Source organism: Conger conger, chromosome 13, assembly GCF_963514075.1.
Source record: "Conger conger chromosome 13, fConCon1.1, whole genome shotgun sequence".
Classification (NCBI taxonomy): domain Eukaryota; kingdom Metazoa; phylum Chordata; class Actinopteri; order Anguilliformes; family Congridae; genus Conger; species Conger conger.
In genome coordinates this window covers 20,780,479-20,795,262 of record NC_083772.1, presented here as the reverse complement: position 1 = coordinate 20,795,262, position 14,784 = coordinate 20,780,479, and the positions used below count along the sequence as shown (strand labels likewise).

General features: G+C 47.0%; 1 protein-coding gene across 2 annotated transcripts in view; it reads left to right on the top strand.

Annotated features, from left to right (window-relative positions):
• Positions 1-14,784, top strand: part of LOC133108412 (1,4-alpha-glucan-branching enzyme-like) — a 117,576-nt gene that overhangs the window by 85,527 nt on the left and 17,265 nt on the right. For both annotated transcript variants that reach the window (XM_061217923.1, XM_061217924.1), the window contains 2 exons: positions 5,744-5,928; positions 7,388-7,518. In XM_061217923.1, the coding sequence (XP_061073907.1) occupies positions 5,744-5,928; positions 7,388-7,518 (316 nt within the window). The remainder of the gene's footprint in view (positions 1-5,743; positions 5,929-7,387; positions 7,519-14,784) is intronic.

Genomic DNA, 14,784 nt, shown 5'->3' with positions numbered 1-14,784 from the left:
TCACGCCTGATTGATGCGTGGCCCGCCCCGCGCGAGGAGCCCTGTGACAGACCGCTCCACGCCCGCCCTGAGCTCCCGTCGCCCCCGGCAACGCCGCCGCTTCTCCGTGGCGCGCTAATCTGAGAGAGGTGACCGGGCCTCGACGAGCGTGCCAGTGCGTTACTCGCTGTGTACTTCTGTGGCTCTGCGGAGAAGAAGGATTCATCGCAAAGCCAGGGCCCGAGAACCCCTCTCACAATTACCGCCGTCTCACGGCCTTACAAACGTGCAGTACATATTTATTTATTTTTATTTAACCAAAAGGGATTGAGAACAGATTCTCATTTGCAACACTGACCTGGCCAAGAGGGCATGTGTCAATCAAAACACACAAACATTGCTTACTGTAAAAGTGCATAACAGTAACACGTTTACTGAGATAAAAAAAAAAAAAAAAAATAGCAGGACACAGAATTACGTATAATTAGGTACTGAACAAGGCAGTCAACAGTTGCAGTGAAATGGGATTAGCTTGTGCAGTAATCAGTAAATATATTTTGCTCTTTTGCCCTATTGTGGTGCAGGGCTGGAGGCGTGCGTGGTGAACAGACAAGCGGGACAGTGGGCTTGCTGCCTTTCATTCAAAATCTAAAATGAAGTATTGTACAAAACCACGCTTCAAGAGAAAAGCAAGCGAAAAGTCTGCAACAGGACAAAATCATAACACTTTACTTGAACCCCTAGCCATAAGGCTGACATCTGTTATTGTCAGTCAAAAAGTGACGGTTTTAAAGAATTTGACATCAACTGACATCATCTGTTATTCCATCTTGTGACAGCTGTTATGTTGCGTGTGAGACAGTTTTATGTCAAATAAATGTCAAGTAAAGTGTAAAGTAAAAAACGTACAAACCAAAAGCCCAGCCAGTCTTTCCACCTCCAGCCAGATCCAAACCCCCATCCCCCTTCCTGGGCCTGAGCAGCAGGCCTCTCATGTAGGTCAGCGGTTCCTGTAGGTAATGAGCTGCAGTGATTACAATTAATCACAGCTGTGGCCAGGCCTGTATGTAGGGTCAGTTTCCCTTCCTGGCACCCCCATATGTACTTTATTGTAAAGATGTGCACTTGTTTTGCAAATCTCAAAGTGGCACACCTTGTGTATTTTTGCCCGTATATTGTAAAATGTTCATTATCTTGATATTATGTATGGTTGTAATATATTTTTAGTACATTTCATTTCCATATGGGATTTCCCAGTTTGGGAAAACACCTCTGTGTGTAATGTATATAACCACTGTACTGTATAGCTTGTGTATAACTGAGTTTTACTGTTTTATCTCAGTCCTTTGTCACTATCACTGTCTCACCTGAAGGGACGTAGCCCCTTAATGTGTTTATCTACCTTCTTAATTTCTTTGACAAGAAGATTAAAATAATGAGGAGCAGTTACAGAGGGCTCTTTTAGTCTGATCTCGCCATTATGAGTGTGCCCTTTGCATTACACAATCTTTATTTATAAAAAAGAAGTTTAAAAAGCTTAATATCTCCCAGGCCGAAACCTCAAACCTACACTTGAAAGTGGGGTGTTCTTTCTGCGCTGTAAGCACTTTCTCAGAGGGTAATTGATGTAAACCGTATGGTTGCATCTTACGCAATTAGAAAACTGGAGCTTATGTAATTGGAAAAGTTTGAAAAGATTCCCAGCACTTCCGCAACAAAACCCAGTTACTGCCTTTTCCATACCCTGAACTGAACCCTGCTCAAAGCACTTACTCTGTACTACCTTGTAGTATGCACAGATGTAATTATAAGGGGACAGCCTGTAGCCTAGTGGCTCAGGTGCTTTACTGGGTTCCTGAAGGTTGGTGGATCAAACCTCAGTGTAGCCACAGTAAGTCAGTGCAGCTGTTGGGCCCTTGGGCAAGGCCCTTAACCCCGCATTGCTCCGGGGGGGGGGATTAACCTGTCCCTGCTGTTGTAGGGATTCCATGGGTTTCTGAATTTGTCCTAACATTTTATATGCAGCACACAGACAAACCTATTGACAGTTTGTACCAGTTCAAGAGATATCAACTTTGCTTTGTCAGAGTAAAATGTCCTATCACAGTAGACTTCCTATGTAATATTACATTGCATACTTCTGTTATGAGTTAATGAACGTGTATTTGAATGTTCCGGCGAGTTTCGGAATTAATCTGGAATGGACTTTTTTTTTCCCTATTTTCATCAAACCATAAAATCAAATTATAAAATGATGTGGCAGCAGATATTCTGCACTGTGACAAGCCTCTGAAAACGCCTGCTGAACAGCAGAACATCCTGTCGTTAAAAAACCCAGAGGACGGGAGAAATATAGCAGTTGAGTAACTCCGCGTAATCTGTGCTAATACTGCATTGTTAAAATTGCATTAGTTACTGTATATTAAAGGAATTTAGCAGATTCTATTATCCAGAGTGATACGCAGTAAGTAATATCCATGTACACAGCTGGATATATAACAGTGCGGGTTTAAGCCGCACAACACAACAGCAGGATCTTCCTGGGAATTGAACCTGCAGGTCAGGCTACGTGCACAGGTATCTACCCATTACACCACACTGCTACAGAAGGTTAGGGTTAGGCAAGTTTCTGAGTTAGAAACTGTGGAGATGTGCATCTTGTCTCTCTTTAAGAGCATCTTTGTCCCAGCAGCCTCTTGGCGGCGCTGTAAGTAAATTAAGGCAGTCTACATGTTACCACCGCCCCACCGTACTCGTATAAACTAGCCATTTTTGGAGCAGGATGTTTATTCATTGCGTAATGTCGCAGGGGTAATCGATTGGCTGTCAGCGGTGAATGAAGTGGCCTTGATGAGGGAGAGCGATGAGATCGCCGTCTCCCGACAGTGACTCAGTGTGTCTGCAGGTTATATCAGACCGTCATGTTCAAGTCGCTTTACTGGATGACTGGATTGCTGCTATTATGTTCACTATACTCCGACAAGAAAGAATAAAACACACAATGCCTCTCTAATGAAGTGATGACTAGTAGAGGTCGTATTCAGGCCCTACATGCACATGGGCCTTCCCCAGAACTGAGCTTTTTTTGGATCAAAGTGGGGGGGGTTATTGAACATACAGTAATGTTTTCACTGTGATAAGTTGCTTCTTATTTTTCTACTCGGTGCTACTTATTGGTTGTACATGGTTGTGAGCACTGGGACCCGTGTGTGCCGTTGTTCTGGACCGAAATGGAAGGATAAGGTGAAGATAAGGGAAATGAACCTCTCTTTGGTTTCCTTTTTAAAACAGCAGCACCAATAATAACAGCTCAGTCGCTTCTGTTCTCATCCCAACACTGCAGCAGCCGGGCTGACGATGTTCTGTTGCGGGAGCTTTCCATTGCTTTTTTCCTCAAAAACCCCTCCTTATTGAATATTCTTTGCGGTCGTGTAGGTATAATGCATGCAGCAAATCTGGCAGTGTCTAGCATTTCACTCTTTCAATTAACATCACTCACCGAGGGCTCCGTTTCCGTCAAGTCTCGAGAAATAGAAAAGATTATACAAGCGATACTATATTACATTTGACGTGATGCTGGAGAGACAGAGACGGACAAAGAGACAGACACTGAAGAAGGGATTAAAGAAATGATGCGGAATGAGGAGGAGGAGTAGAGAGGAAGGCGGAGCATCTTCCCCCGTCTCCAATTAAACCCATCCACAGTCGAGCCGTCACGGGTTCCACAGGGACAGCCGGTAAACGCGTCTGAGCGGCGGAAATATAAGCGCTCTGGTTAATTAAGAGAGGGGTTTAAACGAAAAGCAGGTGAACGGGAACGAGTGGAGCGGAAGATGCCTGTGACTTCTCCGCTAATGAAGCGTTTCTAGCTTCAGTCAAAGTGTCTCTCGTTAGGCCAATTTACCGCTGGCTGCTAAGCACAAGCGAAGGACCCTTTCTTCTTAACCAGCTCTGTGTCAGACTAATTAGACTGTGATTATCAGGTTAAGACTCAGCGCTGCACTGCTAAAGAACACTTTGTTGTAATTTTACTGAAACAAGTTCAGCTGCAACCGTACAGAGACTGTAACCACCCGTCATGTTCCAGATACTTTATTTTCATTTGGCTTTTCACCCGTTTTATTCCCTATCACTGAGGCGGACTGCTGACCTTTCCAAGCTGTATCCCTGCCCCTGTATAGACTCCAACCCCCCCGGGAGGGGGGGGGCTTAGGTGTCTTGCTCAGGGACACTTCGACACACCCAGGGCGGGGGATGGAACTGGCAACCCTCTGACTGCCAGACAGCCGCTCTTATCTCCTGAGCCAATGTTGGCCACCGGTGGTCGATACACGGGCAACCACAGTAAGGTCTGCCAGATGAGTGCTTCAGTCACCTGTGCGTGCGTGTGCGTGTGTGCGTGCAGGTCCCCTAATGCAGGCAGTGACAGTAGTGAACACAGTGCAGCACAGCGGACGTTTTTCCATCCATACAGGAGTGACTCAATCTCCTCGGTCCCGACGTAGCCAGCTGTGACAGTCACGGTGTTTCCAGCCTGCCGTTTTGACACTCATATTTTTGTCCCCAGATAAATATAAACTCTACATAACTGAGTGAGGAAAAACCGCACTGCATGCTGGGGGCCAAGCAGTCCTGAAACAGGGCCTCCACAGTATGCATACTGTGCAGGCAATGACGTGATTGTAGGCCTCCACAGTTTGTACCGTCCTCCAAAAGTATTGGAACAGCAAGGCCAATTGTTTTGTCTTTTCTATACACTGAATTTCGGGGTTGCGATAAAAAGATGAACACGAGACATTCAAAGAGTTCTGAATTTTCATGGTATTTACACCTTGATGTGTTAAACTACTTAGAACATATCACCTTTGGTATCAGACCACCCGATTTTTAGGTGAGCAAAGGTATTTGAACAGAGAGTATTTCAGTAAATGAAAGTGAATAACACTTAATATCTGGTAGCATGTGCCTTACTTGCAATAACTGCATCAAGCCTGCGACCCATTGACATCCCCAAACTGTTGCATTCTTCTTTTGCTCCATTGCTCCCAGGGGGATTGGCCCCTGCATAATCAAATCAACTCTAAGTTGCTTTGGACAAAAGCGTCAGCGAAATAATTGTAATGTAACGTAATGACATCTCCGCCCTCAAGAAAGTTCCTGAAGGGAGCCAACAAATAAGCGCGTTGGTGTCGGCTCCCGTCGGTGAAGAAAGTTCCGGGTCTTGTAGACGAACTGTGTTCACCGCTCGGCGTTTGGGGCCGCGGCAGAGGCAGCTGGAGGACAGCGGGAGAGATGTTCTGTAATTAGTGTCAGCCGAGGCTGCAGCTCCGGACGGCACGGTACGGGGGGCTGGGGGGGGTGTTTACGGAGGTCGTGTTTTATCTCCTGTTTACCCCCGAAGCTCGCCGCTGTAAAATAGAGGCCTCCCAGGTCACGTGACTCCAGGTTAGACTCGCTAGAGCTCCAGCGCCACCACGCGTTTCTCTCTCTCTCTCTCCCCCCCTCTCTCTCTCCATTCTGAGGGCTTTATGAATTATTATGAATTATTGGCAGCTGTGATGAATTATTGGCAGACATGTTGCATGGTTATTGCAAAAGCACAACATTCAAGCAGCTGTCGTACAGAAAGCATTTATGCATTTTTAGATGCAAAAACATGTATCAATTTTTTAGTTACACAGTAAACAAAGTATAAACAAAGTTACAAAGTATTTTTTTTTTTTTTACTGTTTTACGTGTCATTTTTGTGCCTCCTGGTTTCCAGGTAACGAGTTTGGGCACCCAGAGTGGCTGGACTTCCCACGGAAGGGCAATAACGAGAGCTACCACTACGCCCGGCGACAGTACGACCTCCTGGACACCAACAGCCTGCGATACAGCCAGCTCTACGCCTTCGACCGAGACATGCACCGCACCGAGGACAAGTACGGCTGGCTGGCGTCCGGACCGGTGAGAACACCATCACGCACACGCACACACACATACACACACACACACACACCGAGAACAGGTACAACTGGCTGGCCTCTGGAGCAGTGAGAACACCGTCACACACACGCACACACACATACACACACTGAAGACAAGTACGCCTGGCTGGCGTCTGGACCGGTGAGAACACCATCACGCACACGCACACACACACACATACACACACTGAAGACAAGTATGGCTGGCTGGCCTCCGGACCGGTGAGAACACCATCACTGATGTACACACACACACACCATAACCTCATACAGGAGTTATACACACACACCAAATCACAACAGCTGAAAATATTTATTTATTTACTTATTTATTTATGTAAATGTAGGCATCTGATATCAGCCTGGGGGGATTACGTGGCAGCGTGTAACTGGTTCAGTAATGCTCTGACTGTAATCCAGTCCCAGATTAGACCAGCTTCACCTTGCAGCACCTTCACTGCCACTGTGAAAGTGAGCCTCTGGGCGGGACATGAATGGGGGGCATGGGCGGGGTGTTCCCATGGTGACCGGTCCATTGGTCATTCTCCAGGTTTAGAATGGCGAGCCCGATCTGAGTCTGAGTCTGAGTCTGAGTCTGAGTCTGAGTCTGAGTCTGAGTCTGAGTCTGAGTCTGAGTCTGAGTCTGAGGTAGAAGTTTAGGGAGGGCTAGTTTCAGCGAATGGAGGGAGAGGAGAGCACAAAAGGGCAGGAGTTACAGGTGTGATTGACAGCTGTGCTCTGGAGAAGAGGGGAGGGGGGACGTCTAAACACCTGCGCCTCCCACATTCACGAGCATGGCCCAACCGGGAGCGAGCGATGGTGAGCACACCAACCCTTTGAAATCCACCGTGTCAGCGCTAACGTGCTAACGCTTTCACTGGAGGTGATTGTGTGCCCTGAACACGTACTATCAGCCCCTCGCTTCCAGGAACATGGCTGCTGGTGTGATTCTGAGTTGTCAGAATCTGACACTTTGGATATTTAAACTTTTTTTTTTTTTTCCCCACTTATTTTTTGCAAATGCTGAAGAACTTCCAGGTAAAACCAGGTCACCTCTACATAGACCTTCTCTCAGTGAGAAACTGAACTTCACTGAACCACAGTTCAGTTGTTTTTGAGCTGAAGCTGGAGCAGAAGGTGAAGTGAGGTACCGATCTGTACGTACTCCATGATCTGTGTAGATATTTAGTTTGAGTTTATGTCCATGAGTTCACATGCATGTCTGTTTGCTGTATGTTCAGATGCTCTGAGTGCTGCCTTCGTTTCATATTGCCAAGACACATTTAGATTGTGTTAAAGACAACATGACTGCAGTTAACAGACTTGTACATCTCAGCTTCACACCAGTACCCATGTCACTGATGGCTTGAATTTAGGATGGTGTGATTGATTTATCGATTAATTGATTGATTGATTGAAGTCCTCTTTTCATCCATCAGGCATTCATCAGTGCCAAGCACGAGGGCGATAAGGTGATCGTGTTCGAGAGGGCCAACGTCATCTTTGTCTTCAACTTCCACCCCACAGAGAGCTACAGCAACTACAGGGTAGCAGTCAGCTCACCTGGGAAGTATCCTTTACCCTTCTGTCATTTCTGTTTTTGGTCCTGTGTTTAGTTCTACTCTCTCCTCTCCTCTCCTCGTATTTTTTGTTTTGGTCCTGTGTTTAGTAGTGCTACTCTCCTCGTATTTGTTGTTTTGGTCCTGTGTTTAGTAGTTTTACTGTCCACGTATTTGTTGTTTTGGTCCTGTGTTTAGTAGTTCTACTCTCCTTGTATTTGTTGTTTTGGTCCTGTGTTTCATTTACTCCCCGGCTGTGCAGGTAGCTTTCCCAGCAGGAAGTGTTCTTTCCGGCAGGAAGTCAGGCGGCAGCCTCGGCTGGGTTAGTCCGCTGTGGCGGTACCGCGGGTCTGTGTTTACAGGCTTGTGACTGGCGACATGCCTAATTAGCTCAGCATCTGTCCGGCTTTGCTCACGTTGGTCCTCCCAGACGGTCTCTGTCATGTAGCCAAAGACAAATCTCCAAGTGTGTGGATCTAATCTAATCCACGTGTGCTCTTCCACATGGACCCCCTCCCCTGTCTCGCGCTCGACTGCACCGAGACAGAGGTCCTGGGTGGGGTTTCAAACTGGCACGCTGGTTTTATGTTTTGTTTTTTTCATCTTTATGAAAACAAAATTCAGCACCCACACCCGAGGAAGCAGGCGAGACGGAGTCTGTGTCAGTGGTGTAATAAAGTCTTTAATTGATCCGTTAAGTGCTGAGTAACAGCCCCAGCCAGCTCACCCTGCGCCGCTCCCTGAGCGGGGTTAGGGACCTGAGTCCACACCGCAGGCTGTTATAACTGCCACAAATCTCAGCACAGCTGCTGTCCTGGGTCCTGTAGGCCTCCCGGTCTGTGGATCAGGCACAGTTACTGTCCTGGGTCCTGTAGACCTCCCGGTCTGTGGATCAGGCACAGTTACTGTCCTGGGTCCTGTAGGCCTCCCGGTCTGTGGATCAGGCACAGTTACTGTCCTGGGTCCTGTAGACCTCCCGGTCTGTGGATCAGGCACAGTTACTGTCCTGGGTCCTGTAGACCTCCCGGTCTGTGGATCAGGCACAGTTACTGTCCTGGGTCCTGTAGACCTCCCGGTCTGTGGATCAGGCACAGTTACTGTCCTGGGTCCTGTAGACCTCCCGGTCTGTGGATCAGGCACAGTTACTGTCCTGGGTCCTGTAGACCTCCCGGTCTGTGGATCAGGCACAGTTACTGTCCTGGGTCCTGTAGACCTCCCGGTCTGTGGATCAGGCACAGTTACTGTCCTGGGTCCTGTAGACCTCCCGGTCTGTGGATCAGGCACAGTTACCGTCCAAGGTCCTGTAGGCCTCCCGGTCTGTGGGAGGGAACAGGCACAGCTGCTGTCCAAGGTTCTGTAGACCTCCCTGTGTGTAAAAGTGTACCAGAGTACAGAGTGTGTAAAATCCAGGTTCAGAAAGTAAAAATCTTCCCCAGTGTTTTGTTCAGATCACCTGGAGCTCCTAATTATTACAATTCTTCAGCCGGGAGGTAGAAGTAAGTAGTGAATTCAGCTAGCTGAGTTCATGGGTGGAACACACACATGGTACTTTCTGACCCCTGGACTCTCCTCTAACATGGAAGAGGTGAAATTGAGGTTCCTTTACGTGTTAAATCTGGGCCCTTCCTGTTCATAATGGCATTTCATTCTTTTTTAAAAAGCCAAAAAAGTTTGAGAATCCTGACTGTGTCTGAACAGCAAAGAAAGAAAAAAAGAGAACTTCCATTAGTTTAGGGAGGCTGAGGACTGCGTTGTACATACCCTGTTTGTGTGTGTTTTTCCTCTTTTCCAAGGCCGGCATTTCAGGTTCGCTTTCATCTGGATGGGGTGACAGTTCCTCCAAACACAGCGAACGGCCGTTTGATGTGTCTCTCCGCAGGGAGACTGAGTAAACACGGAGAAATAACGCAGGAAAAACACATTTAATTGGCCGCTGTTAACCGTGTCTAACACGGTGGTCATTGCGTGCCAGAGTAACACATGCAGGGTGGTGCCGGGGGCACTGTGCACCAGGAAACATCTATGGTACTTATCCAAGGGAGCGTGTGAAAAGGACACAGTTAGGAGAGGGGAGTTGAGAGTCATTCAGATAGACACTCAAGAGACAGGAGGCTTAAGGGGACCTGGGAGGGGGAGGGCAATCTGTGTGTGGCTCTTACGTGCACACAAATGTATACAAACATGCACACACACACACACACCAATTTGCCAGGCGACCCAGGGGTTTTGTCCTGGAGCAGGACAAACAAGAGTCTGGAGTCTTATCTGTGCTTCTGTACCTTTGAGTCACTGAAAATGGGGCTTACACCGTCAGTACTGCACCAATCCTCAATCCACAGAGACTCCCTGGAAATGGAAAATTCAAGACTGAAAATGGCTAAACATGTCCTACGGTGTGTAGGGAGTTTCAGGCTAAATGAATCTGATATTAAAGTGCGTTTTGATAAGGATCATCATTTCGGCAGCAACAAGAGTCCGCCCTCGGTTTGTGAGGAGGGCCGGCTTTTAGTGAACATACGCCGTGGCCACGGCTCCCGCTCCCGATGGCCTAACACGAGTGGAATCTGTGCAATTAGGCTCCTCATTTTTAGGATAAATTGCAGTGTTGCGAGCAGAACGGGCGTCGTCGAGGGAACAGAGATGGTTTCAGCGTTCGCCGATTCCATCACATTAGCGCCCTCCCGCGCCGCGTGCTCTCAATAACGGGCCTAATGAATCCTGGGTATTCTCCTCCACCAGGCTAGAATCGGGCTGTCTCTCACACTGCCTGCATCCGCCCCCTTGGACTTAAGTGAAATGAGTTGCTTGGTAAGGAAGGGGGAGACGGCTGGGTTTTAGTCAGTGGACTTTTTCCAATCTTTTCCTTGCTTTTTAAATAAAAAAGTAAAAGTAAAGTAAATCGAGAATGCGAACGAGACATGTGGATCATTCATATGTCAGGCTTTCCAAAAACATATTTCTGCAAGGATGCACTGATGTTTTCTTGCTCAAAGGAAAGATCGGGAGTTCCTAACTTCTACTTCTAGCTCCTAGAAAGAACATTTAACAAGTAGGAAGGACCTTAGAGCCCTGTGTAGAAATCCTCAGCAGGAAGTGACTGGTTCAGGCCCTTTGCCCTGCAGTGTGCTCTGCTCCAGAATACTCTGTTTGCCGTAACTGAGTTGTTGTTTTTTTAAGCTTTTTTGTTTTCCACTTTCCTCTATTTGGTTTGTCTTTTACTGCATTTTATGGCGGTTTTTAAGGCATGTAAGCAGTATATCCACTTCACTGTGCATTTTGTTTGACAGACAGATTTGGAAGCTCCACCCATATAAAGGTTGCCATAGCTAACTCTTATATCGAGAACAGAAACAAAAAGCAGGCTGATATCGATCATTCATTTGTTGCATTGCATTAGAACTGACAAACCTCCACCCTGGCAGCCTTCCTCTTAGTTTATTTGGGATGCAATCAACTCCTCTGACCGCAACGCTTCTGAATATCAGCATTTTGAGAGCTCTAAGAGCCAGTCCTCTCAGCGTGGGTTTTAAACACCGGCTCTGGCTGTACAGACGGCTCTGTTCTCATAACCGTGTGGGAATATACGGCCTGGCCTCTGGCCTGTGTTCCCGAGCCTGACAACAGCAAGCTAAAATTAAAATGGCCGCCCTCCCCCATCCTTTTTATGTTCCCGTTTCTTTCTGTAGCCGCTCCAGGACCGGTGGTGTCACCCCCTGATCTGTCTTAAGTTTTATCCAGCGGTAAAGTTGTGGCTGAGTGGTTGAGTTGGCTGGAGTCTCCACCTACGGTCGAAGGCTTGCCTACGTGAGAGCGTGTCCTCAGACATATTAGCAATCGCTTCCTGCTTCTGTTACAAAGCTTACCATAAAAAGCACCAAACGTTTCGCCCAGCAAATAAAGTTAAAAAGGAGTTTGTTTTTAGATTTGGAGGAGAGGAGACCGGTACACCGACTTGCTGTGGTAGTTCTGGAGTGGTTTTGCGTTCCATGTCTAATTATGCCAACTTGTTCAAAGACATTGGGAAGTCTTTCTCTGAAGAAATGAAAATGAAGGACTGTGCTCAAACTTTCAGAACATAAGTAGGATGTTTACAGCTCTGCAGAAATTGGCTTTCCATTCCTTTCTGAGTGTGTTGGGGTCAGGTTTGATCACTTCATTCTCTAAGCAGATATCCTTTCTTCGCTGGCTGGCTGTAACCCTGAAAACTTCATACGCTCGGAAATCTCGGGGAATAAATGCTGCAGAAAGCCTATTCTCTCAGTTGCCATGGTTATGCGTTTAATTATAGTCCCGTGAAAGGAGGAACGGTCGCTATAAGTGAACGAGAGAATAAAACAAGGGAGTGTTCAGCTGAGGCGAGTCGGAGGCTGGTTTATTCCTCTAAATAATGCACACATAATTGCCTGCTGGTTTACCTGTGAAGAGAGTGGTGCTAGGATGAACAGCTAAATTTGTGCTGCTAACTGATGTTTGAGGTCCGTTTCTGGGTGAAGCTGGGGGTCATGGGTCAGGGGTCAGGGGTCAAACCCAGCTTGCTGGTCGGGTTGATGTTCCGTTCGTGCTGGGGGCTGTGAACTGGTGTGGACCACACACACACACACACACACACACACACACACTTCAATACGTCTTAAAATATCATAATACTTTTTTTTACATTACATTACATGATCCACATAATTTTACATTACATTACAGTTATTTAGCTGACGCAAAGATACTTACAGTTGATTAGACTAAGCTGGGGCCTATCCCCCCTGGAGTAATGCAGGGTTAAGGGCCTTGCTCATGTGCCCAACAGCTGTACTTATTGTGGCTACACCTGGGTGAACCACCAACCATCAACCATCAACCATCCAGGTCCCAGTCAAGCACCTTGGCCACGAGGCTACAGTCTGCCTCATCGTTCAGTGTAGGCAGTTGCGATGGCGGAGCTGCTGTGTCTACAGAAAAATGAGAGAGAAAGATAACAGGAAAAATGTTTCATTTATATTAAACGTTTTATTTAGATGGCATAATCTTATCTTTCATAGTCAGTCAAGAAGGCGTTTATATAATTCAGATGCTGAGCCTTTTCCACACACACTGATGCCCTTTTGTAGAAACATTATTCTCGCTTAAGGTGAGAGAAGAAAGGGGATTTGCGGAGTCCATTTCATTATTATTTATTGCTAAATATGGCTTTGTACACCCTCACTTAGCCCAGCACCTGGTATCTGTACTAAAATACTGAACCAAGTGGAGAAAGAAAACGTAGTGGTTTGATGTGTGAGTGTTTGTGTGTCTGAAGGTGTGTGTGTGCGTGTGTGTGTGTGTGTGTGTGTGCGCGCATGTAAAAGCCTTTGTTCTGTTTTTCCCGTAATCTGGAGAGCTTTCAATCATTGCTTTTCATATTGAGCTACGAAAGTGGATCTGACCGCAAAAGCACACATACACACCCGCAGAACACAAACACACACACACACGCACACACACACATATCTTGTGTTTCATCTTGTTCCTATATTTCTCTAGTTCACTTCTGTCCACTAAAGGGTCAGCAGACGTTGTCATTAGGCTGGATGCATTAGCAGTGAGAAGTAAAACAGCACCCCCTGGTGGAGAGTAGGAATAACAGCACTGTGAAATGTTGTCAGCAGGATGATGGAAGGCAGGGAGGTGATGACCTGGCAGAGCCAGCCATGGCAGCCTATCAGAAAGCACTCCGTGGGGGTAGTGATGTGAGGTCATTAATGATGAGGTCATAAAAGGAGCGGTTTATTCCAGGCCTACTGTGCACGGTGTGCTTATTTACTGCCAGAGTTAATGCAGCTGACACTGCTGTTTATCAGTGTCATTAAGGAAAGACGACTGTGTGTGTGTGTGTGTGTGTGTGTGTGTGTGTGTGCGTGTGTTTGTGTGTGTGCGTGTGTGTCTCTGCGTGCGAGTGTGTGTGTGCGTGTGTCTCCGTGTGTGTGTGTGCGTGTGTGTATCTCTGCGAGCGTGCATGTGTGTGTGTGCGTGCGCGCGTGTCTCTGTGTATGTGTGCGTGCATGTGTGTGTCTGTGTGCGTGCGTGTGTGTGTGTGTCTCTGTGTGTGTGTGTGCGCGTGTCTGTCTCTGCATGCGTGTGCGTGCGTGCGTGTATGCGTATGTGTGTGCATGTGTGAGAACAAGCTCTTCCATCAGCATGCGGTCAGCAGTTGTTTTGCATGGAGAGTCTCATTGTGAAAGCATCTCTGTCTTTGTGTGACACAGACAGGGCTCCACAGTAACATTTTTCCCCAAGGAGCACACTGCTCCGAAGCCGAAAGGTATAGGAGTAATACTAATGCATCCTAATTAGTAGATCTGCTCCTAACTTTTTCCTGTTGGTACACATCCATTTTCCGGAGCAGATTCTGCTCAAACGTAAGTGTGTCTCATCACGCCCAGTCCGCTCGGAGCTTCCTGAGGCAGTCTTCCTTGGCTTGTGTGTAGAGCAGAGGGCACGTGGGTGACTGCCGCTCTCACTCAGTGAGGTCTTCATTATTCAACCGTCCTGTCGTTCGGATTCCATGGGCAAATAAACACAGCATACACTTTTAGTTTTCCTCCTTCACCTAGTCTTCCCCCAACCCCATTTGCTCTCATACGCACACACACTCCCTCATATTCCCTCTCCTGTCTCAAAACTTTCCTTCACAAACATCTGAAACTTTTTCCCTGGCTGGAAACAGGAGCCTATACACACATTGGATTAGGAAAAAAAAAAAACACACACACACTACATACAGTACCCAACTTCCTCACGTACATTACCTGCTTAAAACACCACTCTCTCACTCCTACTGTAGTACTTGAGGCTATAGTGTGGCTTTTCGTAATGACTGCTGCTGTTCGTCACAGTGACAACCGGCTCCCTATACCTTATTCTATTCTCACATGTAAGTACGTCTATGTAAAAGCTAAATGCTACATTTACTGAACAATCCACCAGAATGCCATGGCCTGAAACTGGATTTGTGGATCATTTATATTCGTAACTCATCTCCTTTCAATTGGAGATCCGTAGCGTTGCCCCCAACCTCCCGTTGGAGGTTGGGGGCAACGCTACGGATCCTGGCAACGGCAACGGTCGACAAGGGACGAGTGGGCAGCCGTGACAGTGCAGGTCATATTCTCTGTGGTTCTTCAGTTTGTAATGAAGGGTATGCATTTTTCTGTCTGTCTGTCTCATACATATATTTATACGGAAGTGCTCTAACTCAGGAGGTTGTGTGCTGCAGTGAGAACTTTTCCAGTAGGCAGGTTGCAGTA